This window comes from Prinia subflava, chromosome 3 (assembly GCF_021018805.1).
Source record: "Prinia subflava isolate CZ2003 ecotype Zambia chromosome 3, Cam_Psub_1.2, whole genome shotgun sequence".
In the NCBI taxonomy this organism is placed as follows: Eukaryota; Metazoa; Chordata; class Aves; order Passeriformes; family Cisticolidae; genus Prinia; species Prinia subflava.
The window spans coordinates 86,203,285-86,221,952 of record NC_086249.1 but is presented as its reverse complement, the minus strand read 5'-3'; the positions used below and the strand labels follow the sequence as shown (position 1 = coordinate 86,221,952).

Below are 18,668 nucleotides of genomic sequence, written 5' to 3'. Positions count from 1 at the left end.
AGATGTTGAGTTAGGGTTTTTTTAGTATACACAGATATTGAGTGAAATGACTATTTTTGAGAATGCTTTCTTCAAGAGTGTCAAATGGACATGTGGAAGAACTTATGTGCCTAAAATTTTGCACTTCAGAGTTATGCAAGCAGATAAGGACTGTGAAGCTCTGCAAGATTGTGACTCTCACACATAAAATTATTGGTTTGATTACATCCATTTAAACTGGACAACATAAAGACCACAGCTTCATCTCACTGACTGGTTACAAACTCTTCATCTTTGCCTAACTGCAGCCAAACAAGTCTCCTTTGAGCTTCCATTCACATTCATTGTAGTGTTTAAAAAAATAATAAACAGAAGTCCAATTACAAGTAATATTGGACTAAAACACTCAACCTCACCCACACACTGCCTTCATATGTATAGTGCACAGATCTGAAGTTTGGTATTTAAGTCCCACTGTAAGTCACTGAAAGGACAGTAGAACAACCGACCACTTACACTCAATTTTTCTTTCCTTCAATTTGAAAGCAGTTTCTAAACCCTTTCCACTGACATGTCTAGCCTTTAAATGTCTATTTGTATCTAAAACACAAAACTAAAAGAAAAAAAAAAAAACCAAAACCCAGACAACTCCAACCAAAACCCACCTCTCTCTCCTGAATTACTTAATGGAATCCTCTGGAGTCTGTCAAGATGAAAGCTTTGGACACTGTAAGACCATATTCTTCTACCTACAATCACTTTTATAGACAAAGTGGTTTACCAGAGAAAAATGCAGGTAAATGGCCAGTAAATTTTTCTTTGCTACATAAGGCTAGTAAGCAACACATCAACAAAATGACCTAATATGTTATGCTATTTCCAAAATAAGGCTTAATTTAAAGAAAAAAGGCACTTGAATTAGTTTGTTCTCAGAGTTATTTTTTATACTACTTCTATTGTTATTTATACTTTAATTATGAAAACACTTAAGGACTCTCAATATTGCTGATTGTACCAGACAGAAAAAGTAAGACAAGGCTAAGTTCAACCAATAGTGATTTTACCCATGTAGAATTTAGGTACCTATATGGCCCACAGCAAATAGGCACTCGGTGCAGATCAATCCATGTAAATTTACTCATCTTTAAGTTTGGCATCTAGTCTGAGCTAACTACCCAAGCTTTCTTTTTAATTAATAGGAAGATATAGGTACCTTAAGAGTTTCTTCTTAAGACTAGTATAAAAATTTTGGAAGGGATGCTTATGATCTTTTTCCACATACTAGAAAGCCTTAACACCTAATTTAGACTAGATTTATACAAAAGTAATGGTTACATGAAATAAATCCCACCCTGATGATGGGTTGCCTGTATGTTCTCAGCATGAAATATGAAAAAACCCCTTTTTGTAATAAACAAACAGGAAATTTTTCTATTAGTATGATGTGCTCTACCAACCTGACTGGTGTAACAGTCTCTTATTCGGTGAGCAGCAATTCCTACTAGAAATCTAAGAACTGGGAACAATTCCTCATGAGTATTAGTTGTGAAATTTTCCTCCAACGGATTCATTTATGTATTTTTCCTTTCCAGACTGTATAGCAATATGATGAATATTCCATCTTAAATATTTTATTCTTTCATTACTATAAAACAAAAGAGACAAGAGTGATCAATCCAACAGCAGTAATTATTTTATAGGGATATTGGTAATTCTCTAACTGAAGTCAGCTATAGCCAACATGTGTTTAGGTTATAGTCAAAAATCTGATTGGAAAAATAAACTTTATTTTGACATAGTTTTAAAGGAACAGAATTTATTCAAGCAGGATGATACATCAAGAAGCTCTTGTTAGAGGTGACCAGCCAACAGACTGTGAGCTCACCGCGTCTACTCCCTGTCTACTTTCCTGCAAGCAGCACACACAAGGCAACCAAAACAGCCTGTGACTCACCAGTGATGTTTACATCCTGTTACTTTCCTTCATGAGGTCCTTGTCACAACAGAAAAAAACCCACAGTTCCTGATACATGGTAAGAAAAAGTTTGTTACTGTCCATGGGCACTGTTCAGCAAGTCACAGGGACAGAGAATATTATGGTCACAACACCACTCACATGTACAAGTATCTTACGTGTTCCCCTGATCCCCATCACATCACTGGAAATTCATTCATTCTGATCATGGAACACTGATGCACACGTGTGTCCTGTCACATAAGAACAGAAGAAGAGGTAGGTTGTTTTGACAGTGGAGGGACACTCCAGGGGATGCCTCTGTGAGGACAGACCAGGAGCTGCTCTGTGCTGAACAGAGTCAGTTCCAGCTCGGCAGGGACCCACTGCAGATTACTGGTGAGCCCTTAGGGAAACATATTTAAGAAAGGGCAAAAATACTGGAGGGTTGAGAGGGGCTGGGGCAGGAAGAACAGAGAGAGAAAGCTGTGAGGAGCAATGGGAGAAGAGGAAGAAGAGGAAAGAACAAAAAGGCCAGAGCAGTAGGAAGCGTCCCACACTGGATCAAGAACGTGGCAAAAGGCACTGTGGTCCATGAAGCAACAAGGAGTAGCATAGGGAAAGAGGCAAGCACTGACTACAGCTTTGTGTGCCACCCAGTGCCTCCCTGAAGGGACAACCTGCACCCGTAACACAGCAGGAGGAGATGTCTGCAGTGAAGGTGGGGAGACTAGGAAAGTGAAAGAGAGGAATCTGAACCTGGGTGAGTGGGAGGAAAAATGTTTTTCTTGTAAGATTAAATGGTTGTCCTTTTTTTGCTTTGTTTTGTTACCTAATACTCCAACCAGATAAATATTTATGCTATCAATACATTATCTTGTATTCCCCAAGTGGTTTTGCCTATGACAGGGATTTTCCTGTCTTTATTTGCCCACCAGTTCTCTCACTTGCATTCCTACTAATTTTCCCCATATCCCTGGGGAAGGAAGGAAAGGAGTGAGCAGCTGAGTGAATTCTTGGCTGTTACCCAGGGCCAACCCTCCACATTTAAAATGAAAAGGAATAAATGGACCCAATGGCAAATTACGTTCATTGATTACCAGGAGTCAAAAATTTCTTTGGTGTTATTGAATCCATCTAGATTTAAAAGTGAACTTTTTACCAGGGAGAGAAATGGCAAAGCTTATCAAGCAAAAAATAACTTGAGACCAACTGACTTTATGGTCTTGCTGCTATACGCAGGAGGCTCACAGGACACAAACAAACAGCTTCACCTTCCTCTTAATTTGCATGGGTAAGAGAAATTAAAAATAGACAAGTAGTGGCTTATTAAAGACCAAGCTCCTTCCCTACGGTTTCTAAAACCGGAAAATCTGGTTTATGTTACTTTTGTCCTACAACAAATATTCATGGAATGTTGTCGTCATTCTGCAAATGGTTATGAATGAAATTGTTTGGAATTTTTTTGACAAAAGTCTTTCTAGCAGGAAAAAAGAGTGGGTTTATACCAAAACAAAGTTTTTTCTTTTTTAAATGAAGCAGTTTAAAAACAAAATTGTTCTGCCTTACTTTAAAACATGAAAAATAGCCTGTTTAGCACTTACAAGGTGAAAAATAAAACACTTTTTTATTATTTTGGGCTGGGAGATATTTTTACTGCATTATTTTGACTTGAGTTAAAAGATTAACTCTCAAATTACCCAATTTTTAGCACCTAATGCAAAATTAAAACAAAGATAATAGCTTTTGAATGATCCATTCACCATTTCTATTCCCCCTCCAATAACATAATGAAAAAAGACCTTCAGAGAAGGGGAGAGGGGGAGAGTAAGATGGTACTTAATTTTCTAACCATTTTTAATGAAGAGATACTCCACTAGCATTATTCACTAAACAATAAAAGTATGAAACAGCCTAAAAGTAAAATACAATCATTGCAAAACAAAATTGAAAACAAAATATAAGGATCATGAAATTAGGAGGTCTTACAAACTGGGAAAATGTTTACCCTAGAAAGATCATTTATACAACAGGAAAAGAAGGATGATGAGCTGCATAGTGGCTATATAGCTGTCTGATTGCAAACTATGTAGAACAAGAGTCTGCTAAAAAATGTGGCACTCAAAAGGCAAAGACATTTACAAAACAAGATATGTACACATTAACCTAATCAGTGTTCCAATTCCAAAGATTTGATCATTGAATCATTTCAATAATCCTACAAATGAATAACTCACTTTCCCATCAATTAAAAAAAAAAAAAAAAGTGACAATACTTGGCTTGGCAAAATATTTGAGGCATAGACTTTAAACATGATAGGATTAAGTAAAAATTAAAATGAATGTCTTAAAATGAAGGATACCTAAACCAGCATATAATTCTAAGACTAAAAATATGTAAGACTTTAATTATAATTATGTAAGACTATGATACAAGAAGAGGATAAGTGGATCCTTAGAGACAGACAGAAAATAAAAATATACGAATAAACAGGTCAGAGATATCCAGGTTTTTTCTGCCCTGTGTAAGTAGAAACTCTTGCTCCTTTTCCCTTCCCTCCTCCCCTTCTTTTTCTCTAGTTCTTTACTCCTTGCTTACATAGAAACTCTATGAAACTTGTAAATTCTTGCTGTTAAAACAGAACAGCATTTTTTTGCACATAGAAGCTGAGGCAAAATCCCAAAATGACAAAATGAAAATTACCAGTAGCTCAAAACTATAGCAATTTATTTCATTTTCACCTTATTTTGCAAGACATTTTAAGATGATAAATAAACTAAAAGGTATTCAGAAGAGGCATTTTTCTATTTTCTTATGGCACACCTTTGCTTGTGCTACACCAGCATTAGCTTTTCCATTAACATTTGAAAGTTTCTCAGTAATAGCTTCAGGGGTCTCATTATCTTTTGGCTTGGTCTGGAGCATGCTGCCAGTATTTCTGAAGCAAATAACGCACTTTTCCAATTGTATGAGAATGTTTTTAAATAAGTTTTTAAGAAAAGATGTTTTCCTTTGCTTTGTGCCTTTAGGTACAATACAACCTTATGTTTTTAAAGTATGGATTCTGTGCATTAATGAGAAAGAACATATCAATTCCACTGTCCAAAATGCCTTTTTTCAGGACAATACTTCACTGCTATTATTAGACAACTGCTATACTAGAGAACATAGCCAGTTGTCTATTACAATAATATAGGACATGGAGATGTGATGCTAGAAGTTACTCTTTTAAGTGACTAACTCATGTCAATAGCTTCTAATTTTCTTCATCATAATAGTCAGGTCTGTCAGCAGTCCAGAATATAAACAATAACAGGGAAAAACAGATCTGTTTGAGCTCTGTACCCTAAGATTTCCTTATGAGTATGGCTAGTCAACTGATTCTTTAGCATGGTAGACAAAAAGAAGAGGCCATTTTTACACCAAATTTGAAACATTTGTCCAGGATGCAAAAAAATCCAAAATCAGAGTTATTGCATACTTGAAGCTGTTCAAACTTGTGTGTTCAAAACCTAGAGTGCCATAGCCACAATTCTTGTTAAGAACTTTTAAAAAACCATCTCAATTTTCCCTGTAGTCCTCCTCTCAACTAAACTTCTCACCCAAACTACTTCTACTTTGTTCCTCCTCATCCCCAAACTTCCGCTCATACAATCAAGAAGCCACCCCACTAACTCTTCTGCAATCCTAACCCCTCTAAACCATGCCTTACGCTATTTCAAATCCCTTCTTCCTCGAGAACCCCGTATCCGTGTGCCATCGATGTAAACTGAGGCTAAATACCTTCTGTATTCAGCGGCTCGACCCCTCCAACTCTGCTTGCCCAGGTGCTGCTCCTGTCAGTGCCTCTCTAGCACCAGTCCCTGCTCTCAGTGCTGCTGTGCCTCGCTGCCTCCTCCATGGCTTTCCTCAACACAGGCTGTGTCCCACGGGCCAGCAGCACACACTGCTCCCTACTGGCGACTGCGGCTCTCCCTGTGTTAGCATAGCCTCAGCTGGTGCACTGACGGGCCTTTAACACGAGTCTTACTAAAACCCACCTACAGAGCATCCTAAGGGCAAAAGCAAAATACGTGTTTGTGAGAAAACAGGATGTATGGAATGCATATTATTAATGAGTCATTACAAAGCTGCATAGCAAGCAATATGTAATGGTCAGATTCTGTTCCAGTGTTTGTTTTGGTTATACAGGCTGCTCTTTCATCTTCCTTCTTGTCTCGGGATGGTTGCTCAAATTAATTTTTTTTGTTTAAGCCCGGCAGATACAACCTATCCAGGAGTGATTATTTTCCTTACCTTTTCCCTTTCTCTATTACTCTTTGCCATTCTCCTCTATCTCAGAGATTCCTCTTACAGATAGTCTCCCTCAGTAGCTGTTTACTCCCAGTTTGCAAGCTGAATGCATATGAGGTTACAAAGGAAAATACTAGATTTATTTAATATCCCTTTAAAGTTACAGTCAAGCCTTGCAGGTTTCCACCTTTGAACTGAATGGACATTTTCAGATTACATGCACTGCACATGAACCAGTCACTTCAAAACTACAAGCTTCTTTCAGAACCTACCACACTCCAAAACTATTTAACAATTCATTTCCATTTGATATTTGAAACAGACTCCATAATCAAAATTACATACACTTGTAACATTACTTTTTAAACAACTAGAGCTTAAGTGCTAAGAAAAAAGCTGTAGCACAGCTGGAAAATCTTCTAGTTCATAAAGACCCTGCTTTCTATTTTCTTCAAAATGCTTTGACAATTCAAGTAATGCTTATACTTTTTTTAAAAATCTGTACGGGGCAGGGAGTGTTCTACTCCATTGCAATATCTGATAACAAAGTGCATTCTGTTTCAAAATAATTTGCCACTATATTTGATAGCATCTTGTAGACATGAGTGTAGGGTTTCAGCAATCTCTTTTTCAGTGTAAAAAACACATCGTATTAAGTTAATGCAGAAAAGACAACACTGAGTATGTTATTATTTCTCATAACTGCTAACCTCCTTCCATGAAGAATTTCTTTGTGCTATGAAAGAATATGAACTCTTAACTACCTATTACCCCAATGTTTAAAATTAAACCATATAGAAATGACAGACTTTGGGGCAGAAAGGGTGTTTTACCTTGCAGCACGGACTTGTTTCAGTTTTTGCCTCTCCTACGCAAACAAGATGGCTGTGCACTTATCAGTACACGGGTACAAAGTCCAGCCATGCGAAGTGAAACAGAAGGGTGGAGAGGAGAAGGACAACACCGAAAAACATAATTTATACAAGACTGACAGGATTTCTTGATAAGACACTGCTTCACTTGTATGAAACAATCTCAGCATGTTCTCATAATGGATATATAGATATGCCTAACCATATCTATATGGTTAGGCATATCTATATATGTAACAGTAACAAAGTAAAACAAGATGCTTGTTTTAGTTTGTTACTGAAGATCTCCTGTTAGACTTTTTCTGTGAATTTGCACTGCATTTTTGGAAAAGAAGGGCTCTGCCAGAATCTCAAGTACATTTCTGCCTTCTGTACACATGGGAAGCATTCCTACAGCATATCTACACAGCAACTTTGGACAAACTGCACTGAAACAGTTTTTGAAGTATTATTTCAGATCAGTGTTTTTCAAACTTTTCCACTGGAGGCACAGAATATTTTGAGATTCTCTTTTTATAAATACCATACACTATAGCCCATCCTGGTTTCTTCAGTGTGCATTGTCTTAGAAACTGTATGTGTTCCCAGAAAATGACTGCTTCCAGAAAGCCCAAGGACCCTAACATGAAAAATCATTCATTAAACTTCAAAAAATCCTAGCTAGTTGACATATTACCTCCTTCTCAGCTATTGTTGTCCTCACCCTAATTTATGTATTTGTCACGAGGAAATTTGATGAGGAAGAGAAAGATGGATGAAGATGGAGAAAGATGTGTAATAACCACCACTGATGAAACTTAACAGAATCCAAGCCTTACAACCTAAGTATGAAATCTTACTTTTCTTCCACGCAAAACCTAAGTGCTCACAATGACTGTGAGAAATCAAATTGAGCCGAGATTTTTTGGCTGAACAGCTGCCTAAATGCAAAGTTTAAATGACATTTTTCTGTGGTTCAGGAAATCAGTACAGCTTGTCCTGAGCTTTCTTCAGCATTTTTGCTCTATTTTAAATAATATTCCACTTCAAAAACTTTGAAAGAATTTTAAATTACCAACTTTACCTCAAATATGAATAGGAAATGCTAGCCGTAGCTTAAGCCTTTGAAAAACTGCACTATTGTCTTGCATTTATTCAAAGCTTTAGCAAGTGAATATAAAGACAATTTTTAAAAAAACTTGTCAATCACTTTAAAATAAATAGCCCATTACTTTTTAATACCTTTGATTACTGATCTTTTTAATAATATTTTAGAAGGTACTAAAAAAACCCCTGTATATGGACAAAAGAAGCAGTACTAGAGATACAACGGATGAGAAGCATTATCCACTGGCAAAACACCATTTTTCGTGTACATACACTGAAACTCTTAAATGCATAACAATAACTACTTACTTACAGTAAATTTTATTAAAACAAATTATTATTATTAAGCTACATTAATTCAAAACCTTGTGATTATGGAAATTATAAGTAATGATAAAGCAAGGATTTGTATGACAAAATATAGATAAAACGAATGAAAAGCAGACTTGTCTGTGCTAATTAGCATGACAATCCAAGGCATTTGATATGGAAAACCAAAATGCATTGTATAAAGATCTATTCATTCTAACTATAAGAGTATGCAGGAAATTACAGTGAGCTAATGAGTGAAAAATAAACATCCTCTCATATCCAAATTTGAGTACTGAATGAAGACCGAATAGAAGGGGTTTGTTTGTTTGGGTTTCTTTTCCGTCTTTGATTAAACATCACTAAGGGGTGCTAAACTGTCAATTACTTGCTGACTTCAGAGCTTGAGCAGGAGTGAAAACTGAAATGCCAACAGGGAGGCTGCATTTAGCCATGGCCAATAGAGTACTGCATTACCCAGTAATGTATTCTCCCATGATCTGTGTCACTTAATGGATTATATTATCCATTTTGGCTAACACGTGTTTTTGTGGTTTGGGTTTCTTTTTCCACATGGATATGAATACAGTTTTTTTTTTTTTCTTTCATAATATGCTAGAAACATTTTTTTTAAGGTGCTTTGGACTTCTGGTCACAAATGGGAGCCAGTATCTACCAATTTATTTATGGATGTTCATATGTATAAGAGTTCAATTCATTGAACTGGTAAAGGACATTATGTTTTTACTTAGTGTTTGGGATGAAAAGGAGGAAAAAGGATGAATGACTCAATTTACTGGAATTTAGTGGTAAGGCAGAGCTACAGCAAGGCAGATCCTTTGTTTCAGTTCATCAAAAAATCTCTGCCAAAGTTTTAGTACTTTAGGATCCAACTTTACCACATCACTAATGTTCATCTACCATGTATGGTATAGTGTCTTGGTAAAAAACAGAACATGATACACTGCTATCTTAGCCTGCCTGGCATTTGGTACACACGTAAATGCTTGTGCTTCCACATAAATCTGATAATAAAAACTTGTATTTTACTTAGATTCAAATGAAACACACCAGCAGCAGAGCTAAAATGAAACCAAGGGTATTTTACTTTCTCTGATCATAGAGAAACCCAAGGAATATAGCTAATTTCAAAGGATATTTTTGGAAGACACTTACCCATAATTTAATGATTTTGCTGTTTTAGAGACTTTGTACAAACTGTGTTATTGGATTCTAGAGAATATTAACAAATCTTCAGTGGAAAAGGATGCTTAAACTTCATTCTTCAGCTTAGTCTAAAAAACCAGTGGCAAATTTCCAACTGAAAATTCTGTAATCATGTAGGTATCTTGATAGAAAATCATTACATGAACTTGTGAAATCTGTGGATTGAAGAGGACTTTATACAGTTCTGAGGAAGTTCCAAAGTTTTATACATAGAACTTCAGCCCACTGTCTCAAGGTTTTGGTCTAAAGGTTTTTTTAATGGTTGTGATTAAGTTTTGTTAAAACTTACATATGGGAGTTTAGCTGGAAGCATGTATTGGCTATGCCATGCAAGAATAAAGATCCAGGTTTTGTAGTTGCTATACCCATAGTTTCTGACTATCAAATAATACTGGCCTAAGCTACCGCAAGTCATAAACAGAACAGGATTTTTAAAGAAAGATGGGCTTGAACAGGTGGGAAAAATACTTTTCATTGAATCTACAAGATGATTTATTTTATTTCCTGGATGTGATGAAGTCAGAAAAAGCACATGGATACACAGTTCCCCACACTTTGTCAAGTCCTTCAAGAATCAACAATCATCCAAATACTGAAAAATTGAAATCAGGGAAAGTTTTACTTTATTTCCACCAACTTCAGAAAGTATCAGTGTAAACGTCACCCTAGTTGATGCTGGTAGAAAGATGGTGACAAGAATGCCACATCCTGAAGCTCTATGCTCCCTGAAACCCGAAGGCTTTCCTCCATGTTCTGCAACTCCAGATTACACCCTAACCATGCCCCGTTTCGTGACCACAACACAAGCTTAGTTTTGGCATGGCACATTAGGATATAGAGCCATCTTAATATTAAAAGTCTTGTTAATAGCTTTTGGAAAATTGCATTAGTCTAATTTTTCCAGATGAGTGCATAATTATTGGCATAAAAAGGCAAAGTCAGTGAAAAACAGATTATGGAGCCAGGCTGTCAAACACAGTCATTAATATAATACTTATTTCCAACTGCTTGTAGAAGTCACTAGTCTAAATGACACATGACATTTCTGAAACAGGGATACCACAATTCATTCTGTAGCACAGATTCTTGCAGATATTTGCTTCATTAGGCTTGCAAGATAGTAGTTTTTCATACTTAAAAATGCGTAAAGATATTTTGAACTGTATGAAGAAGTAATAAGGACTTAATGGGCTAGAGATATTGTCCCTGATCTCTTTCACTGAAGTGTGATACTGACTCCTCTTAATTAGTGAAACTACATATAGAAGCGAACCATAAAGAAAAATTTAAATTGGACAAATAGCAACAAAAGTTTTGAGCTTTTGGCTTGACACAACATGGGGAACAATCTTACTAATCAGCAGTAAAAAACAAACTATGGCAAAGACAGTAATTCAGCTCTTATATTAATTCAAATGTGTTGATCTATCTGGGACTAAAAAGGCAGTCTAATAGCAAAAAATGATCTTCTATTTGTAATTTATAAACCTCACAGCTACAATAAAAGTACCTGCATGCTGGAGTTCTCTTGCGATACAGAAAACGTAAAATGCTGAAAAGCAATCAAAATGCTAAAATCTTCAGAAAGCTTAACTTACAACAATAGTTTAAAGAAATGAAATTTGTAAAATAAAATTTAAAAAAAGAGTAGAGGGAAAACGCAGGATATCCCAGCAGAGCAAAAGATTCACTGAAAGATTCAGAAAATTTTAGGTATCATGTCTGGATAGATATTTTAAGCCTTTCCAATTCTATTGCAAAGAATTAATCTAGATCTTGAATGTCTCATATGATCTTATTGATATATAAGTACATGAAATGGAAATCTAGGACTTTCAAACGTGCAGTGTCAGTGTAAGCAATCATTCACCTTACAGAACTCAAGGTGAATGTTTGAGATTACCTGATTAAGTGGTGCTAAATGTCTTAGGGAAAAAAGTCAGGGCCTGACTGGTTTGACTTGAAGCCTTGAACCTCATTGCATTCTTCCAGGTATCCCTTGTATCTAACTGTATCAGTGTTTAAAACTGGTGTTCCTTGGTTTATAATAGTTTTATGAAAATAAGTGTCTCTTACTGGTGTTCTACAAAGAACATTTCAACTGAAAGTCTACAATAAGAAATAAGCTACAACATTTCCTCATCTGTTTTGTTACAATACACCGAACCTAATTCCTTAAGGTAGGTAAACATAAGCTGAACTTAAAGTAAAGCCTAGTGATGGGACTATTTCCTCACCCAAAACCAAATCACTGCCTTACACAGCAGTGGTCACAAAACGTATTTGCCATTGCCTGTGCACGAGGGCACGTTGTGAGGAATACTACCAGTACATTTGTGTATCTGCACATGGGAGAAGAACAGGGCAGTAGCTCCTGGGCAAGAGAATTCAAAAAATTGACCTATGACTTGGTTGAGAGGCACACTAACTCTGGCAGCCAAGGAAAAGTCCTGATCCCCATAGCAAGAACAGCCTGGAAGTCTAATACAACTCTGCTGCAGTAGAGACTCCAGAAGCAGGCTAACTCTGCTTGGCATTGCCTCTTCTCCTCTCTCCACCATTTCTGCTTCCTGATCAGAGTTGTTACTTCATATCTATCAGCCCAGGACTATTGCTTTTCTGCCTAGATAGTTCTAGAAGCTGAGACCACCAGAACCACTGCAGAGAAAGAGAGGTCACAGTACTGTATGGTAGCTGGCCTCCAGCTGCCTCCCTGCACTCCCCAGGCTGTCGGCATGTTTTCCCTGATCACGCAGACATTCTGGGCTGAGTGTCAGCCAGTTCATTTATTTCTACTCAACTCTTCTGGATAGATACAAACTTTTAAGAGCACAAAGACACGGAGTTGGCAGAATGTCTGAGCTCTGGAGATTGAACTCCCCAGATTGTTGCCTCCCAAGTAGGGAACATGCATATAAAACCTGAACATGCAGCAGCATTACAGATCAGTCGCTCAGAGACCTTGTGACCCTGAGAATCACAATTCCTTCTCTCTCTTCTCCATCTGAAGATCTAATTACCACAGCCTTTGAAAAGGTTGAGTTTAGGAACCCAAGACTGAAAGGGACCACTGGAAGGGTGACTGCATTCAGTTTCACCTTTACTGCTAGCAACCAAGTGACAGATGACTTGCTCAGAAATGTTCACAGAATGTGCATTCCACATGACAGTACAAATACAAAATTTTTCCTATAACCTGTAACAATCAAACTGTAGTAAAATGAACAAAAGAGGAATTAAATCCAAATGCAGACAAGAAATAAAACTAAGTTAGTAACAAATATTTTCAGTTCCTGTAACAATGGGAGGTTAGATAAATAAATGCAAGTTACACAGCAAACTCATGTCACAGGAAAAATAAAACAGGATACAACACTTCATATGGGGATGCAACCTCTTCTGTCCTAATCTTTCTGACAGTTTAAGGCTAAGCAGGACCTGCAATTAGGCACGTCAGGATTTTCATTTCAATAATGCTGCTAATCAACTGAACAGTTTGCCTGTGTGCAAACCAGTATTTTATTAGAAGACCAAAAAGTATGTCAATGAGCTAAGTCACAATCCATAATGAAGAGTAAACGTTGACCTTAACAGAAGCAAAAATAGCCCTAAAGCATGATATTAAGGCTTCCTTTCCCAAAGAAACTTTGTTCTGTTGTACAATCCCATCAATAAGTACAGCAATTGACATCTAAAAATATCAAAGCATTACTACCTTGTTCCCTCTTGTGTGCTTGGTTAGCTTTTCCAGAATTTCACCTCTCATTGCTGCTTAAGAATCTTTTTATAGTGCCTCACCTAAATTCATTGAGATAAACATATATGAGAAACACATCAGTCTCCTGAAGCTTTAACACATCATCTTCCTTGCCTTTGTAACTAACACACTTGTAACTGGTGGTCAATACCAAAATCTGGAAAACAGATGGCTCTCTTACCCCTGCATGCTTGGCTGAGAGAACACGTATGTGATTGATTAAAAGAGCATATACGCCCTTTTAACTTATGTAATCAACAAAACACGGCCTAGATCAGGAGTTGCGTGGTACTATTTAATTGCTTTAAGGCATATGGTCATCTTCCATTCTGCACATATAAAAACATGAACTGAAACAATGCACTTCACCTAATTCATAATCTTAAGGTGAAAAGCTCATGTTTGGTGACATCCAGCACTGAGAGGGGTTTCATTTTCTGAAGGCTTATAGGCTTAACTTTAGCAACTGTTGAAAATCTTAGCTGATACCTGAATTTACATCTAATTTTAAGTCATTCCAAGTAATTTGTTACTAATAGTGGGTTTAACAGCTGTTTATGTAAATCATTATGAAAGCTTTTAAATTACTGGATTTATTCAAGTCTTTCGATTCTTTTTTAATATTCAAACCAAAACGGATTATAATCTGTTTATCCTCTTTGTCAAGGCACCTGCAGAAAAAGAAAAATAAAGTCAGCCATTTCTGTGTGAAACACATAGTGCATGATGATCCTATAAAAGGAATAAAAAATAGGTAAGTGAATCCACGCTTCAAGCACAATATGAAAAAGTGAAATAGGAAACTGCAATTATTGAATTGAATATATTACCTGTGAAAACACTTAAGCATCCTCTGAAGCTTTTACTCTCCAGGAAAGAACTCAGTCACATAAATTTCAGTGATGTACAAAACTTTCAGTCTCAGATTAAAGAAAACTCAAACAAATATAGTAGTTAAAAAGGGTTAAGAGGCAGAGTATGTAAAACATTGTGTTGCATACTTAATAACCCCATGGCACCTGAGTATTTTCACTTTATCTCACACTCAAGAACAGTAAAACCTATGAGATTTTAACACATTATTAAGAAACCAAAGAAAAAAAAATTGTTTGGCATTAAGTAGGGCTACCTATAGGCAGTTAATTTACAGTTGTTTAAAAACCTGTACATCCAGATAAATATGTACCATATAACACCATGTATCTGCTTTGGTGTATGCCCAGATAGCATTTAATTAATTTTAAAAGTGAACAAAGTTAATTGTGCTCTTCAGACTTTCCAGGATTCAAGTCTAGTTACAGAATTACATCTTAGTTATTAAATCCAAGTTCATGCTTCTCAACAGGTATACATCAGGTTTGTAGGAATATAATTAATTATTAGTGTTCATAGTTACTGCACCTCAACCACAATATGTCTCCCACAACTCTAAAATTATTGAAGTCCTCATAACTCAAGGCCAGCTTCAAATAAGTAATAAAAAATAGTAGCAAACAAAAAATCAATTGCACAATTCTCAACATCAAATTTTCACTCTCTTTCAAGAAAAAAAAAACAACAACAAAAACCCAACAACAAAACCAAATACCATTGGTGAGTCATTAAGATATTTAATACAGCTCAAACAAAACTTAGATCAGCACCTTCTCTTACTTATGTATCTATCTGTTAACTAAAATCCACCATGATTTAAAAGTCACTTGGACTTTTACTTCATTTCATTTTGTTAGTAAAAAGATTTTGTCATGCAGAATAAACACAAACAGTTGTCTATCTTGGGAAGATTTTCCTGTGTTTGAACACAGCTTTCAAGGATCAAGTAAGCTAACATCACACTGATTATCACTGATGAGCCAGAGCAAAGCTAGCAAACTGAGGTCATCAGCCTGTCAGCAATGTCCCGGTCTTGAAATGTGTACCATAGTATTTGTAAGCTGGACCCTTTAACCCTAAAAATTTTCAGCTTCTGTATTACACTTTAATTTTGTGGGCTACTTTCCTATAGATTGCCTATGACTCATTTCCACTTTAAATACTCAAAAGTTTTGCAAAACCCTTGTTTTCTCAGATGAACTGGGAGTTTACATCCTAAAAAGAGTGATTTCTCCCCTTTTTAGGAGGCTAGAAGCAATGGAATTGTGAACAAATATTTTTTTCTAATTAGAATAATAAATCAAGGTAACAAGAAAAAGCTACATCTGTTGAGTAACAAATGTCACCATATATACAATAAAAACCACCTTTTTAGAATATCTGCTAGTTAGAGAGTTGATAAATCTACCTCACATACTCCTGTCATACAATATCATTACCCATCTTCCTTAAATATTTGTCACAAGTGTATACTCTTACAGCACAACATTACCATTATAATTACTGAAATTACTATTTTTAAACTCCTTTTAAGAAGTTAACACTTTTTTTGACATACTGTATTCAGGATTTTACCTCTATTGATTCTAGTTATGCTCCCACCTAAGTGTGCTACAAAAAGAAACTATAAACATTTGCTGGAAACAAAACTGGAATATTGACTTGCTGCATAGTGTTTACTGCAGAAACAAAACAGCCGTGGGCATTTTAAACACTCATATATTGTAAGGTTACAAAAAAAAACCCCTGAAAGCTCAGGAGCCATTTTTTAAAATCTACACAGGAACCAGTTTCATGCCTAGACATGGAATTTTTACAAGACATTGAAGTACTGCAAACAATCCTTTTCCTAGCCTACACAGACAGAGCCTAAGCAACATTATCATTACAGAATGAGACGAGATAAAAAAGAGAAAACCAACCCAAAACTCAAAAAACTTTGTTTTAAAGTCAAGTTTTATTATTCAAAACGTACAAGTAAAGGCCAAGGATGTTTTATTTGTCTTCTTATTTCCCAAACAGGAGAAGGTGTGAGGAGAATTCTGTGTCTACATTTCCCACAAATGTAGGGTGAGTGTACTAACAAGGGATAGGATTTGGGGGTAGGTAAGATGCTTAATGAGGCTAAATTAAAATTCAAATATAGCTATGTGAAGGCTTTAAAAGCCCCTACTAACTTGCTAAAATGGTGATGGTGTTGCCAATTCAAATGAAGGCACTGTTAGGAGAAAAGAATTGCTGCAAGGCCTACCTACAAATGAGACAGGACCTCCCCTAGGTGAAGCTGCACCTAACCACTGCCCTCACACAGAATGGCACAGCAGTACTCATCTTCAAACCAGGATGTCGCCTTGGGAGCCTGATACAGCTCTTTTCATGTCTGCCTCTGCAACTGGTGCTTCAATGATCTTGATGCCCAGTGGAGTGTTACCTGCATGAAAAAATACAGAAGGGAAAACTGATGAGGTAAGTGCCCTCTTTCCCTCCCAGCTGTCCAGTAAAAATTGGATGATGTGTCCATGCAGGAAGATTTTGCTTCAAGTCAAAAACACTCAAACCCACAACACCCAAACCAGTCTTCAATTAACCATTCTTGCACTCAGCAAATTCGATTTACTCCTTCCTCACAGATTTTTTTTCTCCCCATTACTTTGCTCTTCCCTCACATTTTTACACAGATTTACACCTTTTTGCTTCAGCTACAGTCTGGTGGTAATATTACCCCTGTAAATCTCTACACAGGCACGCAGAAGACACTGTCTAATGCGTCAACTTGAGAGCAACTCTTCTGTCTTTCCCAGCAGCCAACACCAAACGGGATTTAAGAATCCCAAAATAGGCCTGGTTGGAAGGGACCACCGTGGGTAGCCTGGTCCAGCCTCCCTGCAGGGTCATCCCAGAGCACACTGCACAGAATTGCATCCAGATGGCTCTTCAGTATGTCCAGAGAGGGAGACTCCACAACCTCTCTGGGCAAGAATCGCTGTTCTGCAAGAGAGGAGGCCCCAAGAAGAGAAGTGGACTTTGCTTAAAAAGTAGAACAAGCCAGACCAAAGGTGCCGCTGGCCCGCCCCGCCCCGGGGTGCTGTCAAAACCGCCGCCCGTTCCTGCGCGGGCTGCATCTGCCTCGGCTCCTGCTGCTCTGCCTCGCCATGGCCGCTTCCTCCTCCTCCTCCTCGGCGGCCGCGCTGCGCCCGGTCACTCACCTGATCTTTGACATGGACGGGCTGCTGCTGGGTGCGTAGCCTGAGCCCCTCTCCCCTCCACGGCCCCCGCTCCGCCCCGCGCCGCTGGGCTCCACGGCGCCGCCGGGCCCGGCCCGCCTGCCCGCACAGCGAGGGCCCGTGGCTGGCGGCGGGCACCCGCTTCCCTTCCCTTCTCTTCCCTTCCCTCTCCGCCTCCCGCGGCCTGAGCGGCCCAGGCTGGGGCTGCTCACTCGCGGCCTCCTCGCTCCGGGCGAGCAGCCAGAACGCCTCAGGCGGCGCTGCTAAAACCAGAGTGGAGGATTAAAGTAACAGGAAACCAATTCATGCCTTCTCCTTCCGCTACTTGCTGCCTTTCGGGGGCAGATTTCGCCTTAAAGTAACAGAGCCGGGCACTTGCTCTGGCTGGCGAGGGTCTGAGCGAGGCTGGGGAGAGCGGTGAGGGGCACTTGGTGCTGAAAGCCGGGGAAAGAGGGTTTGGAGGAGTGAGTGAAAAAGAGGGCTTGTGTCTGTGTAATCCTATAATCCAGAACCAGTTATTCTAATTTCATTCTTAGAAGTTTCAGGTAAGCGTTTTTTAGTTACTACTGCTCTTAGTCAGAAGCTGGAAGTCTTCCCACAGAAAAATACTCACTTTAACAGAACAGTATTGCTAATGATACGTGTATGTGATCTCTTCTATTAAAAAAATACATGAAATTGTATGTTGTATTTCAGAAATCTTTCAGCTGCAAGGGATTAGACTGAAAATACTTTTCAAGTATCTTCTAGTACAGAGGAGTAAAAGTGACACTACCTTGGTAATTTTCATAATGTGCACTTCATTTCAGAGGACTTCAGTAAGTTGTAGCCTCTGAATACTATGAAACCTTTAACATTTTTGGTGAACCTGTTTGTTTCATGATGAGCAGTGACCCTGGGGAGACAAAAAAAGCAGTCAGGAGACTGCTTGGACTTTCCCAAGATTCCTAAATGTTTCAAGAAATTTGGGGAAAAGAATGATAAAAGGCACAAATTAAATTCATTCTGCCCAACCTGTCTAATGTAAGTCTTCTGAATGAGACAAATGGTCATATTGATGTTAACCTACATTAACATCCATACCCCATAATTT

The 18,668-nt window shown here is 37.8% G+C and overlaps 2 protein-coding genes across 6 annotated transcripts in view; one reads left to right on the top strand and one right to left on the bottom strand.

The window, feature by feature from the left end:
• Positions 1-17,941, bottom strand: part of STS (steroid sulfatase) — a 104,996-nt gene extending 87,055 nt beyond the window's left edge. The window contains exons 1-2 of one of the 4 annotated variants that reach the window (XM_063392802.1): positions 17,558-17,941; positions 16,603-16,782 (exon numbers count right to left, since the gene is read on the bottom strand). The gene's annotated coding sequence lies outside the window, so the exon portion shown is untranslated. Of the gene's footprint in view, positions 1-1,436; positions 1,587-5,717; positions 5,954-7,060; positions 7,109-16,602; positions 16,783-17,557 lie in introns of those variants that run through there. The other 3 variants (XM_063392804.1, XM_063392803.1, XM_063392805.1) reach the window with 3 other exon arrangements.
• Positions 16,865-18,668, top strand: part of PUDP (pseudouridine 5'-phosphatase) — a 77,025-nt gene continuing 75,221 nt past the window's right edge. Inside the window, exon 1 of one of the 2 annotated variants that reach the window (XM_063392806.1) lies at positions 16,865-17,588. In XM_063392806.1, coding sequence (XP_063248876.1) covers positions 17,504-17,588 — 85 coding nt within the window. In that variant the 5' untranslated portion in view covers positions 16,865-17,503. Of the gene's footprint in view, positions 17,589-17,979; positions 18,121-18,668 lie in introns of those variants that run through there. The other variant, XM_063392807.1, reaches the window with a different exon arrangement.